The sequence below is a fragment of the Solanum verrucosum genome, unplaced genomic scaffold (assembly GCF_900185275.1).
Source record: "Solanum verrucosum unplaced genomic scaffold, falcon-dt-bn FXZP01000165.1, whole genome shotgun sequence".
In the NCBI taxonomy this organism is placed as follows: Eukaryota; Viridiplantae; Streptophyta; class Magnoliopsida; order Solanales; family Solanaceae; genus Solanum; species Solanum verrucosum.
In genome coordinates this window covers 1,956,600-1,973,329 of record NW_026020340.1, presented here as the reverse complement: position 1 = coordinate 1,973,329, position 16,730 = coordinate 1,956,600, and the positions used below count along the sequence as shown (strand labels likewise).

The 16,730-nt window shown below is 34.6% G+C and overlaps 2 protein-coding genes across 2 annotated transcripts; one reads left to right on the top strand and one right to left on the bottom strand.

The window, feature by feature from the left end:
- The first annotated feature begins 294 nt into the window (after window positions 1-294).
- On the top strand, window positions 295-7,873 carry LOC125837264 (endoglucanase 12). Its single transcript, XM_049516430.1, has 5 exons — window positions 295-747; window positions 4,153-4,460; window positions 5,598-6,195; window positions 6,915-7,087; window positions 7,336-7,873. Exons 1-5 carry the CDS (start codon window positions 324-326, stop codon window positions 7,735-7,737), a joined length of 1,905 nt encoding a protein of 634 aa, XP_049372387.1. The 5' UTR covers window positions 295-323; the 3' UTR covers window positions 7,738-7,873.
- Window positions 7,874-8,267: 394 nt separating this feature from the next.
- LOC125837234 (beta-hexosaminidase 3) lies at window positions 8,268-15,277 on the bottom strand. Its single transcript, XM_049516389.1, has 14 exons — window positions 14,919-15,277; window positions 14,323-14,397; window positions 13,802-13,837; window positions 13,590-13,701; window positions 13,197-13,267; window positions 12,499-12,629; window positions 12,336-12,407; window positions 12,054-12,154; window positions 11,908-11,967; window positions 11,109-11,142; window positions 10,760-10,858; window positions 10,630-10,689; window positions 9,776-10,026; window positions 8,268-8,596 (listed from the first exon to the last, which is right to left on the bottom strand). Exons 1-14 carry the CDS (start codon window positions 15,246-15,248, stop codon window positions 8,430-8,432), a joined length of 1,599 nt encoding a protein of 532 aa, XP_049372346.1. The 5' UTR covers window positions 15,249-15,277; the 3' UTR covers window positions 8,268-8,429.
- Window positions 15,278-16,730: the final 1,453 nt, after the last annotated feature.

The window sequence follows — 16,730 nt, the reverse complement described above, 5'->3', positions numbered from 1 at the left end:
TCCTCTCTTTATTTTAATATGGTAGTCAACTTTCTCTTTTCTTTTTAACAAAAAATAAAAAAAAATCAATACTTTATTCGTTTTTGTCCCTCTATATATATAATATTTTGAACAAGCTTATATATATATATATATATATTCATAGTAAGAAAAAACTGTTTCGTCGATTCCGTTGAGTCTGAACCATGTGAAGGAACTCTATCATCCATTTTTGTCATTAACCACAAATTAAGTACAGGTACAATTTTCAGTTTAGCTGTCAATTTTTTCCATTTATACTCAATTAAATCTAAATTTTTCATTAATCTCCGTTTTTAGGAACAATGTACTCGAATCACTGGGGAGGTGCGTTAGAAATCGCGACGACGACCGGCGGCGAATCGACGACGGACGACGATAATCGGAGCCGGAATTTTGATTTGGATAGAGCATCGGTGAATCAGCTGCAACGGTACGATAATTACGATCGGAGTACTCAGAGTAGTCGGAATTTGGATGAAACGCAACAGAGTTGGTTGTTAGGTCCGCCGGAGAAGAAGAAGAAGAAATACGTCGATTTAGGATGTATAATTTGTAGCAGAAAAGCGTTGAAGTATACGTTCATCGGAATTATCGTTGCGTTTGCCGTGATTGCACTTCCGACGATCGTCGTGAAAGTTTGGCCGAAGCATAAATCTCAACCTTCGCTGCCTGATAATTACACTTTTGCCCTTCGTAAGGCTCTCATGTTCTTCGACGCCCAGAAATGTACGTTTTTCTCCTTTCTCTTCAGTCTTCCAATTTTAACTTTTTTGGCCGAATGAGAATAATTTCATGGACAAAAATGATCAAAATTTGGTTTAGAAAAGATCGAGCCCGAGTTTAACTCAACCTCAAAATCTAGCTCGCCGATAACAAAATTACTCAAATTCATATAGGAAGACAATCTCATTTGTAAATGAACATGTGAGACTCAAAACCCCTCGACAAGGCTCGAACCGGACAAATAAATAATGAATTGAGATGAGTCTGACTCTCAAGATGACAATTGTGTTTTTTTTTATGAATTGAGATAAGTCCGACTCTCAAGGTCGGAACTAATATGTTGGTAATCTGTTCAGCTGAATATTGGTTTGAATTCTGAACTTGCAGTAAGAAATTCATTAATTATGTAGAAATTATAGAATTTAGAAATTTAAAAAAATTAGAATTTTAAATTCATAAACTTCAAATTTTAGCTTTGTTTCATTGTCTTTGGTACCATATTTGAGTATCAAATTACTAGATCGTGATATAAAAGACAAGAAAAACCCTTAGTTTGAGAAGATGATAAAATCATTTTTGTATTTGTCCTGATTGTAGTGAAGAAGTATAAGTAAGGGTAATTTTAAACTATAATTAAAAAGTAAAATATGTAAATTTCGAATATTTATATTCTAAGTATTTTAATACGTAAAATCCACAAAATTCATATTGGAACTCCATTAAAATTAAGAGCGAACATGAAATGAATATGCATCACTATGTATTTTAATGTGTAATATAAATCAAAGTGAATAATAAGGTAGGAGAAGAATTATGTGTTTCATTTATCCATATTTTAATGAATAAAATGATGTAATATACTTGTAATAACAAGAATTAATCGTGATGAACAAACTAACTTGAAAAATATGACAATAAAAAAAAGTGAAAAGAACGGATTTTTATTATTCTACTTTGTCATTTTCCTTTGATGATGTGTAAAAGGTATATAGATATGTTAAAGAGTAGCTAAAAAAGGGAAAGAAATAAAGTTATTTGATTAGGAAAGTAATAATAATAATAATTATAATAGGCTAGAATTGCTCCTTATAAAACATGGTGTTTGTTATTTGAAATTCCACAGAATTATAGTAACGTTCATGACTTTTGGTACACGTATGGACATAGACTTGGTAAAACATATACTAAAAAGTAACATGTTTTTCTATTTTCACATATTCATAAATTACTTTATGATGCTTGTTAACGTGATTAGTCATAGGTGATATAGACACGTTACTAGTTTTCTAATTATACTACGTGCCAATATTATTATTATTATTATTATTTGTTCTTTGTGACATGCTCTTGTTAAGAAGTATCAAAACATTATGTTGAATGAAGTAGTGTTGGTCTAAAGTTGGTTGGTTTTTTTGGAGTTTATCGATGTTTGATATCTACATTGATATATAATTAATTTAGAGACGTACTCCGTATAAAGCTTCATTTGAAGGAAAATACTCCTTATTAGAAAATATCATACCTAAATTCAAACTTGAAACATTTAATTAAGAAAAAAAATATCCGTTCTCTAATGTGCCACGTCTTTTTGGTGATTGATCTAAATTGTTAATAAAGCATCAATCATGAGGGATTATAAATTAGTAAAAAAAATCAAGATGGAATTGCTAGTGCTACAACCTAAGTAGTAAAAAATTCTTGAGGCAGTCCGTTTTGACACGACATTTAATTTGTATCATCATTTTAATTGTTTTTTTTCACATATATCATTTTAAATATGTCACGTCTAAAATTAAGCTTGACAAAATCAATATATGAAGCTTAGTCCTTTTCGTTAAGTGTGGACAAAAATGACTGAACTTTAGTTAAGTATATACTTATGAATAAAGTTTAAGTAAAAATACCTAAAGTGAAGCAAAAATGACAGAATCGAACGTTAAGAAAAAATTGTAAACTTGAAAAGGTGAATTTACGATTTAAATTTACACATTAGAGTTTTTAGTAATGATCTCGTCATAATTTTGAAATTATATGTTCAAAATTTTAAAAGTTTTATATATATAGGGTCAAAATTCCTCCTTCCAATGTAGAGAAATTTCTAAGAAGGAATTTAGAACATATGAACAGGAGAAAGTAGACATTGAATTGGAAGTTAGAACATCCTTAGCATTTGACCAAGAAACTAATAAAATGGGTCCAGAAAAATCTTACTCCTAGTTTGGTAGGGACATTTTTATTCCTTCTCTAGCAAAAATAAAAAATAAAATTGTAATTTAATTGATAATAATAATTTAATTAATAAACCAAAGTCTTCTTTCCCTTGTATTGTATGACTTGGCCTTATTAATATGTCGTCACTGATGATCCTTTAAGTCCAATTATAAATGTCACATTTTCCTTTTAAAATTAACAACTTAAGATAAATTAAATCAATTCTATAAATTATTATACTAACATTTTGATCTCATACCTAATACTTTATGACATTCTTCAATAGTTTTTTCTCGGTCTAGTGAAGGGAAAAATTCCAGAGGAATTTAGTAGTTTAGTTGGTTAGTTATCTAAATTTTATCCGATTCTCACCTCGTAATTTCTTCCTTATTTTCCATTTGCCTACCCAATTTTTTTTTAAAAAAAATGAAAAGAAAAAAAAAGATCTAACTGATTTAGGGAACATTATTTTAATTATGAGTTCGTGGGGAGCCTCACTTTGATTCTTTGATTTTGTCAATGATAACTTTATTTTGCATAGGTTAAAATCTAGAATATTTATGTTTTGACTTTTAAGATTTAGAGCCTGTTTGGATTAGCTGATGACAAGTAGTTGTTCGATTTTAAATGTTTAAAAGTATTTTCAATTGCTAAAACTATTTTTTATAAGTGAACAATATATGTTTGGATAGATATGTTTAAACGATTAAAATTATAATCGTCTTAACTACTACGAATGCCAAGTCATTATTTTCGAGTAAAAACATATAAAGAACGAAATAGCCAAAAGTATTTAAAAAATCTCAATATTTTGCAATAATATTGATTGGAGATGATTCCATTTTCCTATATATACATTATACGTAATTAGATAACAGAAAGAGGGGTCTTTTAGGAATTCAGTTTTCTGCTTGGGAAAAAAATAATTTGTCAAAGTTGGCTCACATGTCTTTAGAAGTTGTAACACTGTCTTAAATAGTTACGAGTTTATGTGAACTCAGTAACTATTGTTATTGGATATATTGGTTTCTGAATATTAGACCATCAATGCATGTTTTAACATAACCGAGAATCTATTGAAAATAGACATTTCTACGTGTGAGGGGTAAAGTCTGTGTACACTCTACCCTTTCGTGACTCAGCTAATTTGGCATTAGTATGATGAGTTTGTTTTTCTTTGCATATGTATATATGCAGCTGGGAAATTGCCAAAGAGCAATGGAATACCATGGAGAGGAGACTCAGGTTTACAAGATGGATCAAAACTTGCAGATGTTAAAGGGGGATTGGTTGGAGGATACTATGATGCTGGAGACAACATAAAATTCCATTATCCAATGTCATTTGCAATGACCATGTTGAGTTGGAGTGTGATTGAATATGAACACAAGTACAGAGCCCTTGGTGAATATGAACACATCACAGACATTATCAAATGGGGCACTGATTACTTGCTTCGTACTTTCAACTCATCTGCAACTAAAATTGACAAAGTTTACTCCCAGGTAATATTCTTGTCTTTAAACATCAAGTTCTGCTAATTAATGAGATTCGAACACGCAAGCACTAGCTCATTCCAAGTGCTTGAGATCACTGGGCTACAACAACTTATTGTGTGTCCGAAATATGTTATTTAATCACTTTGTGTATCATTTTACTTGTATATATATAATATATATATTTTCAACAAAAGGTGTTCAATTGGACACTCCGACAACTACGTACTCCGCCCAGCCTACGGCAGGGTCCATCATCTTGGCAGGAATTTCTTTAAAATTGCTATGAGTTTTTAAGATCGATCTTAAGAAGATCATTGTTTACTCAGTAGCTCATATGAATCTGGTGATTATTGGTATGTTTAGTCGGGTGGGTCAGATACTTTTCATTTAAGACGAGGGTCTATTGAAATGATGTACTTGTAAGTAGTGATAAGGTCTGTGTACATTTGATCCGCTCTAAACCCCACTTTGGGATTACATTGGTGTGTTGTTGTTGTATTATAACCCTTTGAGTTATTAGGTTCTAAATTTATAATGCATACATATTAAAAGAAATTTAAGACAAATATAGGGTTTTAATTTGTTGAATTTGTGTCATAAACTCTACATCCACCCCTGTCTTGATACGACGGAAGTCATTTCCAAAAAATTGTCGAAAAAAAGTCTAAACTGTTATCAAATGTCTGGTTGAAATGTTGCAAAAAAATTTCTTGTTTTTTAATTAAAGATTGTTAATTAGTGGATGGAGGTATGTTCTTACTACCACATACCAAAAATGGTGTCTTGACTTTAATATTTAGTTGATGTATTCATAAAGTAAAAAAGATCACGTTATATTCAGTGGAACAACAGTAGGATTCTCAAATGCGGAGGTGTATGCAACATTGTGCCATTTGATTCATCTGAACTCAGTACTTTGATGTGAATTATAAAATTTAAGTATAAAAAATCCACATAAATTGCAACGAATAGTAAGTTTGAACCTTTAAGACTACAGTAAGTTGAATGCTAAGAACCAATAAAGTGTAATCATAGAGTTCAAATCCTAGATCCGCGTTTGAACTCAACTGAAGTGAAGCTTTAAGCCTAATGTTAGACTGTTCATACTAAATTATATATGGTTCCAATTTTCATTGATCTCAGGTTGGTGGGGCTTTGAATAATTCAAGAAAACCAGATGATCACTACTGCTGGCAAAGGCCAGAAGACATGAACTATGAACGCCCTGTTCAAACAGCTACTTCAGCACCTGATCTCGCCGCTGAAATGGCAGCAGCATTGGCTGCTGCTTCCATAGTATTCCGGGATAACAAACAATATTCAAGAAAGCTAGTTAAAGGAGCAGAGACTCTCTTTGACTTTGCCCGGGACTTAGGCAAACGGACTTCATATTGTCGTGGAAATCCATACATTGAACCTTTCTACAACTCCACCAACTACTTCGACGAGCATATGTGGGGATCAGCTTGGCTATACTATGCTACTGGTAATAAAACATATATATCGTTGGCTACTAATCCTGTATTGTCTAAGAATACCAATGCCCGCTTCATGACCCCGGATTTGAGTGTGTTGAGTTGGGATAACAAGGTGCCTGCAGCTATGTTGCTGTTAACTAGGATGAGGATATTCTTGAATCCAGGTTACCCTTATGAGGAAATGTTGAGTAGCTATCACAATATCACTGGCCTTACCATGTGTTCCTATCTACAGAGGTTCCAGGTCTTCAACTTCACTAAAGGTATGTCTTGTCCTCTTGCAAGAACTTGCTTTTGATTAAACATGTTTTAGTTCACCGGTTGGAAAAATAGTTTTTTATTTTTTTATTTTTTATGATAAGGGAAATCCACAGCCGCTAGTCCGCTAGGCAAGTCCGGTGCGACGAACCCAGAAGGCAAACCCCTTGCTTTCATTGGCAAGGAGTTTCGAACTTGAGACCTCCTCGTGCACCAACAAAGAGAAAATAGTTGATAGAGACGTTAGGTCTGGTGGAATCTTCTATACCCCAAAACCTTCACGGGAAAAAGAACTGACTCACTCACCCTACTTCTAAAGATAGATTGAAAAGGTTAGGGGTCTCAGTTGTTGAGGTGTTATATATAGTCCTAGATTAGGATTATTTGCTAGATTAGGTGGAAGTTCAACACACTGTAATTGGTTAGCTAGGATCTTAACCGGGACAGAGCTAGGGTATCGAAAGGGGTTCATACAAACCCCTTTTGTCGAAAATTACATTATATATACAGGGTCAATATTATTTTTTTTAAAACCTATATATGATAGATATTGAGCCCCCTGGCTTCTATGCATGTTTACTTCAGTGAAAATTCTAGTTATTGCCACTGAATTCGTAGCGCCTACCAAGACACTTTCTTGGTAGAACCCATTAAAAAAAGTAGTGGTGGTTTCCGAACCAATAAATTTCAAATTTTAAATTCGCCTCTGTTTTCACATATTTAGGTGGACTTATCCAGTTGAATCATGGGCATGGTCAGCCATTGCAGTATGTAGCAAATGCTGCCTTTTTGGCATCACTATTTGTTGACTACTTGAATGCCACTGGTGTTCCTGGATGGTACTGTGGCCCTTTCTTTATCACCTTGGAAAAACTTCGCAGTTTTGCCACTTTCCAGGTCTGCACATCAATCCCTTTTGTGTGTTTGATACGACAAAAGTCATTTTCCAAAAATTAAACATTTTCTATGTTCTACAACCACAAGATTAAATGACATTTTCGTACATTCTACCTATCTTTAATGTAAGATCACAAGATTCAAAAGTCTATTTTTACTTAAAACTCCGTGTCAAGTCGATACCAGGCAAACAAATTGAAACGGAGGGAGTAATATTTATGTCCTAACATTTTGTCATTGAAAAACAGATGAACTATATATTAGGTGAAAATCCCTTGAAGATGAGCTACATAGTGGGATATGGAGACAAATTCCCAAACCATGTTCATCATAGAGGTGCATCAATACCTACTGGTAAAACAAAGTACTCATGCACTGGAGGATGGAGATGGAGAGACACAAAAAATCCCAATGTTCATAACATAACAGGAGCCATGGTAGGAGGACCTGATAAATTTGATAAGTTCAAAGATGTACGCGCGAATTTCAGCTATACAGAACCAACACTAGCAGGAAATGCAGGACTTGTTGCTGCACTGGTTTCTTTAACTGGTACTGGTGGCTATGGTATTGATAAAAATACAATGTTCTCAGCTGTTCCACCTTTATATCCAATGAGTCCACCCCCACCTCCGCCATGGAAACCATAATGTGCAGAAATTCTTGAAAACTTCAGCTTAAATTTTGCCTGTTGAAATGGCTATCCATGTACAAAATTTCGAGATAACAGAGTTGTTTTAACTCTATTTATATCTTGTGACATATTGGCATAATAAAATTCTTGCATTTATCGATGTTCCCAAATAGGATGAATTTAGACGGTATTTTGTACTTCGTATCATACACTGCCATTACCATAAAGAAAGACCTCTCTTTCGAGATCTGTTCAGTAACTAGATGTTAGTGGTTGATCAGTGGCGTTTCACAATGAAACGCAGAACCTTATGATAGAACTTATCAACGACAAGATAGACAAGGCTTTTGTTGAAGTGTTCATGATTCTGGCATTTCGAAAACTAATCTTGTAACTTGAAATCTGATTGACACTGAGTTTACTTTTAGTATATTTCTTCCAAACTGAAATGTACAGTTTCATAAAACTTCAAGAGTTTTTCCTTGAAGAAGAGAACATATAATAAGGTTTCTTGTGAGACAATAATTGACTGCCAGTGAACTTATAAATAAGGCTGATATAACTTCCATATTCCTTCGAAAGAATTACAACAGAGAGTGTTGCCTTACAATGGATATCGACAACTTCTAATGCATTTATATATATCATTTAAATTTATTCTTAGAAGGATTGATGAAAGAATGAGAGCAAATAGAACACTTGAGGTAACTATTGCTCATAGCAAGAACCTGGTTCATCTGGGGCAGCTCGCCCGCCTCCGGTTAATGGACCAGAAGCCACTCCTCTTTGATTCAATAGGCATCTGAAATACGCCAACCTGCGAGCAGCTTGTTCTGGATTCTTGGCAATGTTGTCATAAGCGGTCCACAGCCTCTCTTTTGTGAGTTAACCAGCAATGACAAAGAAGAAATGTTATAATGAGAAAGACAATTGTATTTAACTTGTCGTTGGGAGGCTATATGTCCTCTTCCGGAATTATATATGGCAACATGTCATAACTCCTAGTGTACATGAAAGAATCGGGCGTGGGCGTATGTGGCATGCAAGCTATATTATGTCAAAGCTAGTAAGAACTAAGTATATCTTTCTTTTTTTTGACAACCGTGTTGTCTCGAACCAAGCTTGTGCCTCCTCCCTCCAGCACAAGTACAGAATAATTTTGTCCACCAAAGCTAGGGACAAATGGAAAGAAATCACCTAGTTTTTGCATCTGCCAGTAAGTTAGGATATTGTGTGCCCTCTAAGAAGGTATAAAGCTAGTAATAGACAATGATTAGATAGTTTACATGAAACTATGATGTCTTCACCATTTCCCATCCATGCTATCATTTCCAACAAATATTTGACGAGTTATGAATCCTTCACACGACATGCTAGAAAAAATTGACTTCTACTTCCCACATATCTAGCTTTGCTATGCCAGTGTTTCATATGTGGCCATGAATGATTTATCACATTAGGAGGAAAGGACTGAAAACAAATAAGTGACTCCTCCGACTCTTATGTGGACCATATGGAAAGAAAGAAAAAAATCCAAGGGCGTTCAAAAGATAAAAAATGCTTCGGGTCAGAACAAAGGAACTTCTGATGTTATTGTAAATATTTTGGAGCACCAACGAGATTCAAATAAGTATATAGATGATTGGACGTTCATCGTTGAGGTTGGTACTTCTAATCTAATTCACATTCTCAACCTTTTGTATACACCTTGTATGTGGGATCATTTCATATCAAAGACAAGTACTATGTGAAACAACTAAAAGATACAAAAATGAAAAGGCAGAATCTAGGCAAACATTTGGCCATAGATTTTTTGAAAATTTATCTTTAAATATCTGTTCGAACATGAAATTTGATCAAATTTCAAGTTCTAGACCAGTTTTTGGGAAAAATTTCACTTCCACTCACAAAACTTCAAAAAAAAAATCAAGTAAAATGCATGTCCAAACACAACTTGACAAAAACTCAAATTTTCAAGTTTCAATTTCAAAATCTATGGCAAACTGGAGCTAGATTTCAGGAAGACAGATTCAGTAAGAGAGTGAAAAAACTACCTGCAGCTGCTGCTGCACGAGGCCATATGGTTGTTTCAATGTTTGATCCATCAATATGCTCACCCCACATACAAATTTCACCCCCGATAACCAGCCGTTGTTGTTCAGGCTTTGTAATATTAGTTAGTGGCTCATTTGAATAGAAATCCTGCCATGTGGTATCAATATGGTCCAAATACCACTTGTCCTGGTTGCTAACAATGCACCGCAATCCAGCTGCAGTTACTTGCTGAGCAACACCGCCCCCGAGCCTGCCATATATAATACAAGCACAAGGTTAGTCCATCAACTGGTTTTAGGAAAAGTTTTGCAACCGACTGTGTAACGCCTTATTGCTCACTTTTTGTATCCCAAACCCCACTTGTGGGATTACACTGGGTATGTTATCATGAATTTCACAAAACTAGACATACCCAATGTAGTCACACAAAGTGGGGTCCAGGGAGGGTAGAGCGTACGCTGACCTTACCCCTACCTCAAAGGTAGAGAGGTTTTTTCCAAAAGACCCTCAGCTCAACGACAAATAGTCCAAAGAAGTCCCAAAAAAAAAAAAGTAACAGAAGTAGAAGAAATAGCAGATAGAAACAGAACCGTAACTACAACAAAAATAATATGATAATCGAAGTATAAGAAACAATAGATAGTAATAGAAAATGAAGGACAAGAAACTACAAGAGCAATACTACAACTACTAGTATGGACGGATATCAAGACAACAAACTGCTACCTGCTACCCTAATCCTGGGTTAGTCTTCATATTCGTCATGGATAAGAATAAAGGAAATGAAAAAAGACAACAGATATATGAACTAATATGGACCTTCCAGCTTATACCACACGACAAGAGGACGTACCAGTTGTGTACTATTGTTTTTGGGCTCAACTTATTTCCAAAATTATTGAATGTCTCTTCCCTGCAAATTTGAATATGATAAGTTAAAAACCAGTTACTGTTAGAAATCTCATAATGAAAGTCCTTCTTACCAGTTGATAATTTCGTATCCATGGGATAAAGCTATCTTCTGTGCTCGCAAGACAAAGTACTCATAAGCACTGGTTCCATTCAACCGGTGTTGCTTCAACCTGTCAAATAGAACATGTTTATTATTTTGATGGTCAGACGAACTTGTCAAAGGGATATTGAGACTTGAGAGAAGAGAATTCTACGTTATCCAAGTGGAATGCAAAGTTCATTAGCAAAAGCATTGAAGAAATTTAAATCATAGAAGTGATGAAGAATGATTTAAAAATATATACTTAAGAGATGGGTGAACCGGCGAAGCGCAAAAGGAAAGTAAACTAAAATCTCAGCTTCAAAGGGCAAAATTTTTACCACTTGCTTATACGAGGAGTTAACGTCCAGCAACCTGCAGGAAACAAATAATTGCACGTTTCAGTAAACATTACCTTTAAGTTGCTGAAAGTTAAAGTCAGAAACAGTACAAGCAGAAAATATCAATACCCGTGTAAGATAGATTGAAACTAAAGTCAATGCCCAATACAAAAATATATGTGTCTAGTATATTGCCAAAGGCACATGAAGATGTATTATTACTTTAGTAGATAGATACCTTTTGTAATAATTTCTTATGCATTTCACACGTCAAATTCATGCAACTACCGAATTTGAACTATTAAGATTCGATTTCCTCACTACTATCCTTTCAGAATTAAAAGCTCAAGGACATGGTAAATTTTTGCACTAAAGGATTTAAAGTTATGTGGTCGTTGGTCGATCATTGCTACATTCTCTGTCATGTTAATAATCTACATTGTAGAAGACCACCTTCAATAAGCTCGCGCATATAAGCAACACCTATGAATAAATAAGCTGAATTCGGAGTGCTGAGCAGAGAAATGCTTTGGAGCCTGGCAGAGTATATTAGTCAACAAAATACTTGGGAGGGTACGATAATATTTTTTCTACGCTACACGTTTTTGAAAATTCACAAACAAAGATAATTTGTGTTCTAACAGAATCAATTGAGCTCCAAAATAGATCAACATCCTTCACACTTTCACTATCAAATGCAACAGCATGCTTTTATGTTCACACAAAAATCATACATCAGGATAATATTTCTTCAAACAAAAATGATAGTCAGTACAGTTGTCTGAACATGGAAACTTACTTGTATCCACTTCATCACCTCCTAGATGAACAAATTTGTACTTAAATATCTTGCTAAAATCTGAAACACAGAAAAGTTTCCAAACCATGAATGGATTATTATTTTGACTCACGAGGGTCGTAAAGTGACATGCAACTGAGCTTTACCTGAGAGAATCCCATCTATTAATTTGAAAGTGAAATCACTGCTCACATCAAGTGGTTCTTGACAGTTTTTGGACGGCCATAAAGAAGGATAACCAATACCCCTGAAATTGAACACTTGTTAGATTGGTTAAATGGGAAGCCCGGTGCACTAAGCTCCCGCTATGCATGAAGTTCCAGGGAAGGGTCGGACCATCAGGGTCTATTGGTTAAATAGGAATGAAAAAAAAATCTCGTTGACATTTCATTCAATAACTAATATCCAAATAGAATGCCATTCCATACCAAGATTTAGCATGTCCTGGAACGTCTAATTCAGCTAATACATTGATTCCACGCCTTCCTGCATATCTGCAACTCTTAAATGTTTACATGGATCAGCAAAGCGTCATTTGCACATCAAAAGCCAAGGAAGGAAGAAAGAAAAAGCATGAAAGAAATAGCTTGCCTCACAATCTCGGAAGCATCAGCTACGGTATACCTCTCTGAACTTGAGTAAGCACCATTCCACAGTTTCGGAAATGAAGGTATCTCGAGTGGGAATGATTGTGTATCTACAATGTGCCAGTGAAGCACATTCTGAATAGAGAAAATTGTGAGGATCAGAGACTTGATAATCAGAAAGAAGTAAGATATAAGCATTTCATTCCACGAAGGGCTGCCAACAGGCATCGAAGAGTTTCTAGTGGCATCATCAATGTGCTAATTCAATAAGAACTTGAACAAGTAGTTGAACTGTCACACTTTATGTGCGAGAGAGGTAGGGTGATATTTAGTAGGCATGTAGTCTCTTATTATTCGGTGTGTATAACTACTTGTTGTCTCATTTGCTTTGTATCTTTCTATTTTATTGTCATATTACTCTAGCAATTCTGCTTCGGAAACATATCTTTTGAGCCGAGGGTCTATCGAAAACAACATCTCTACCTCACAAAGGTAGGGGTAAGGTCTGCTACATCCTACCCTCCCCAGAAGTCCCTAATACGTGGGATCTAACAATATTGCACAGCTTCCAAGTTTCCAAGGGCGAGGATGCAAAGAACTCCACATAAAAACATAGATGTTTTGTACAAGAAGATTTAGATAGACATGAAGTAAAAGATTATTAAGAGGTCTAGAAAAGAAGTAGCCAGAGAGTTACCATACCAGTTTTGCATAAGCCATCGAATCAATGACCTTCAATATCACAGGCAACGGCAGATAGTGACGGGAAGTGTCTGTTAGACAATTAAGGATATCAGTATTTTAAGTTAGCAAGAGATCTTGACAGAATATGATGTGGTAAAGGCACAAGATAAGGTCATTCACACTGCACTCTCTTAACAGAGCTAAATCTAGGAGAATGCAGTTGAGCACTGAATTCAAATGAGAATTTTTCAGATGTAGGAGAGTTTCCAAGTGAAAACAAACACACCTTGCTGGCATGGTTTCTTATTTCATTGAATTCCTTGCTTGGATAGTATTCATTATGTTAAACTAGAAAAGCAAGATCAAATAAGTAAATGTAACCCTCCTATAATTATTAGAAAAGTTCCTCACCAATTAAAAGCCCTCGATAAGAAAATCTTGGCCGATCAACAATGGTCCATGGAACTTGATGAACTTCAATTGATCTGGTTGTAAGGTTAAAATGGCATGCTTGACTAAATGTCTGTCTTGATGCCAAAAACAAACATTAAAGCATCTAACCAAAGCAAACATATACTTGACTAAGTACTGACAGCTTTTTAGCTCAAGCGGAAGCATCAAACCTGAAAACCATGCAAAGCACCATAAACTGTTTTTGCCTGCATCAAATCATGACTATCAGATAAGATCCTACAGTGAGAACAAGCGTAAAACAATCTCTCACTGTCCAACCATATAAGCACAGACACAAGCTGACAGATAGCATGTGCACCTGTTTTTAAAAAAGAATGTCTCTAAGGGAGTATATTCCCCAAATACCAACCGAAATTTGTTTGGTTAGTGAGTTTCTAATTCAATAAGTAACCACAAAAAGTGTAGAGGAACGGCATGCGTGACATTATGATGCACTGAAGTACTAGATAACTAAGCTAACAAAGTTCACCTTTAAAAATGTTTCAGCTATGAAAGAAGAATTATTAACTGTAACTTAGCCTACTGATTTTGGCGAAAATCACTTTAAGATGTATCGTAGAGTATATGATACTGCAGAAAAGTTACAGGGAAATGCATTTGATTGTACAAATATATTTTTTTTAAAGAGATGCGCCATATTATCAACACAAAAAAAACTGATAACACCTACCGTCAAATATGCAAAGGCTGGGTTTCCTTTTTCTGGTATGGTTAAGTTGTAGGATTCATCAACACCGTACTGCAGCTGCATTGCACAAGGTTTTTTTCAGTTGGTTTAGAAAATGAATTCAAGTAAAAAAATCTACCAACATAAATTGAACATAATAAAAGCACCTGAAATATTTAAACATCATTTGACTGATAATTGGTTAGAATTCAAAGTCCTAACGTGTGATCTGCCGAACACTTTGGTGGTTCACTCCAGTGAATAAAGGATGTGACCCACAACTTTCAAGAGTTCGGGTTGATTTAAAACCATTTGAATGCAAAATATTATATGGAGTAGTTTTTTTTTTTTGGTAACCACATATAAATTGTGACAAAGGGAGTATCTTGCACTGAGGATCTCTAATGAAATGAACAAAACATGATTGGAAGCTTGTCTATCATGGACAGAGTGACAAAGCTCTTCCAAATACTACTTTTTTCCTTTGACAAAGCTATAGTTCATTCAGATGCAGAACCATTTACCAGTTAAACAACCGAATAACGACAAATTAAATGACCAAGCTCAAAGCAAAGAACGAATCGCTACGAGATCAATACCTCATCGCTTGGAGAAAGGACGATCACTTGGATTCCCTTTAGCACCGGAGAAGGACCGTCATATGAGAAGTTGGCGTCAACGACATGAGCTACCTTTATGACATCAAGTAACCTTGAAAAACTTTCCTTGAGAATTCCAGAGGCATCAGGGTACTTGCTGCCTTCAGTCTTGAGCACAAACTCATTACTAAGTTGAAGATTCCTATGTCCATAGCTAACCGATAATGGCATTGGCCATATCTTCAAATTCTTAATGTCAGCAGCAGCTGATATTACTAGAATGTGAACCACAACAGCAAATAATACGCTTCGCAATCCTAACATCCCCATCACTATAATATAGCAACAATACAAGTCGAACGAACACAATCAGAAATTCAACTATACAACAAACATAAGAAAATTATGACATCAGCTATAAGTAAAAGGGAAGCCATTTAGAACTTGAAAGAAAATTACATCAGGGATACGGGATGGGGATTACAAGGTGGGGAATTGAACCCTCACTAATAAAGTGAAAGTTCAGCTACTCAACCAACCGAGCTGCTAAGATTCCACGGTCATTCGAAACTTAGGCCACTTAGCTTACAAGAAAAACCAAAATTCTAATACTTTTAGTAAAGCATTGGAATAATAAACTGATAAAATGCAAGAAGAAGAAAAAAATCAAAAACTAAAACACCCCAAACACCATTCTCACCACATATACATGTAAAAAGAAATAAACATCTATCAGGGAAATGCAATTATCAGCTTCTGTCCCACCCCAAATGGGCAAAAAGTACCAATCTTGATAAACACAACCATAAAAAAAAATGCAGCATTTATTACTAATTGAAGTAAAAAAGAACCCCATTCTTTCAAATCAAAGAAAAGAACAATCTTTACACTTTCTTCACACATACAACTAAAAATCAAAGTGAAGTGAAGCAATCCATTCTATCAAATCAAAGAAAAGAACAATCTTTAACACTGTTTGCCCCAAAAAACAATCTTTATACTAATTTAACATACTTACAGATACTGAAACCAAACTGTATAATCAAGAAAGTTGAAAATGTGGTTCTTCAGAGAGCTTCAAAATAAAAAATCTTGAAACCCCAAGTCTAATAATGTTAAATAATCAAAAGGGGATCAGGCAAATATATAAGAGACATTTATTAGTTGAACAACTAAAGAGAGCAAGTGGGAAACAGATACAGAATGCAATTATTAGTAATATATTCACATTCATGGGGTAATGTTGAATAGATTTCAAAAAAGTTATTGTATTATTTATTATTATTATTACCTTATTATTATTATTATTAAACATGAACTTGTAAGTTGTAACCATTGTCTTGTAAGAAAAAGACATTGGTCCCTAATGATTCTCTCTTCTGCACAAGCCTTTTCCTTTGTTTTTTTCTTAGTTAGCTCGGTGCATTAAAGCTCTCGTAATATGTGAGTCAGAAAAAGGTATAAAAGTATTAAAATCACTTTTGAACTAAACGCAAATTATTAGCACCTTTGAACTATTGATAGCTTTAAAAACATAGTTCTTTTCAATTAATTAAACTTAGATACACCCTCAATCTGTCACATGACATAACAAGTGGTGTTAAACTCTTGTTAGAGCATGACATCTTAATAAAAAGCCAAGAAAGGTGTTGAATATATCCCTAAACTTAGCCGAAATTAGGGGTGTATCTCACTCATGTTACAATATCGGAGGTATATTTATGTTTATTTAGTCAAGTAAATAAGTGTTTTAAGATTGTCACTGGTTCGAAGGATGAAACTAATAATTCACAACGAATTTCAGAGTGTTTT

What these genes read in the sequence shown, in the direction of transcription:
- LOC125837264 (XM_049516430.1), top strand. Translation starts at nt 324, where the DNA reads ATGTACTCGAATCACTGGGGAGGTGCGTTAGAAATCGCGACGACGACC. An exon ending in GTTCTTCGACGCCCAGAAAT is followed by an intron (nt 748 to 4,152) that starts GTACGTTTTTCT and finishes GTATATATGCAG; the next exon opens with CTGGGAAATTGCCAAAGAGC. An exon ending in TTGACAAAGTTTACTCCCAG is followed by an intron (nt 4,461 to 5,597) that starts GTAATATTCTTG and finishes CATTGATCTCAG; the next exon opens with GTTGGTGGGGCTTTGAATAA.
- LOC125837234 (XM_049516389.1), bottom strand. Translation starts at nt 15,248, where the DNA reads ATGGGGATGTTAGGATTGCGAAGCGTATTATTTGCTGTTGTGGTTCAC. An exon ending in GATGCTTCCGAGATTGTGAG is followed by an intron (nt 12,408 to 12,498) that starts GCAAGCTATTTC and finishes AACATTTAAGAG; the next exon opens with TTGCAGATATGCAGGAAGGC. An exon ending in CCAGGACATGCTAAATCTTG is followed by an intron (nt 12,155 to 12,335) that starts GTATGGAATGGC and finishes GTTCAATTTCAG; the next exon opens with GGGTATTGGTTATCCTTCTT.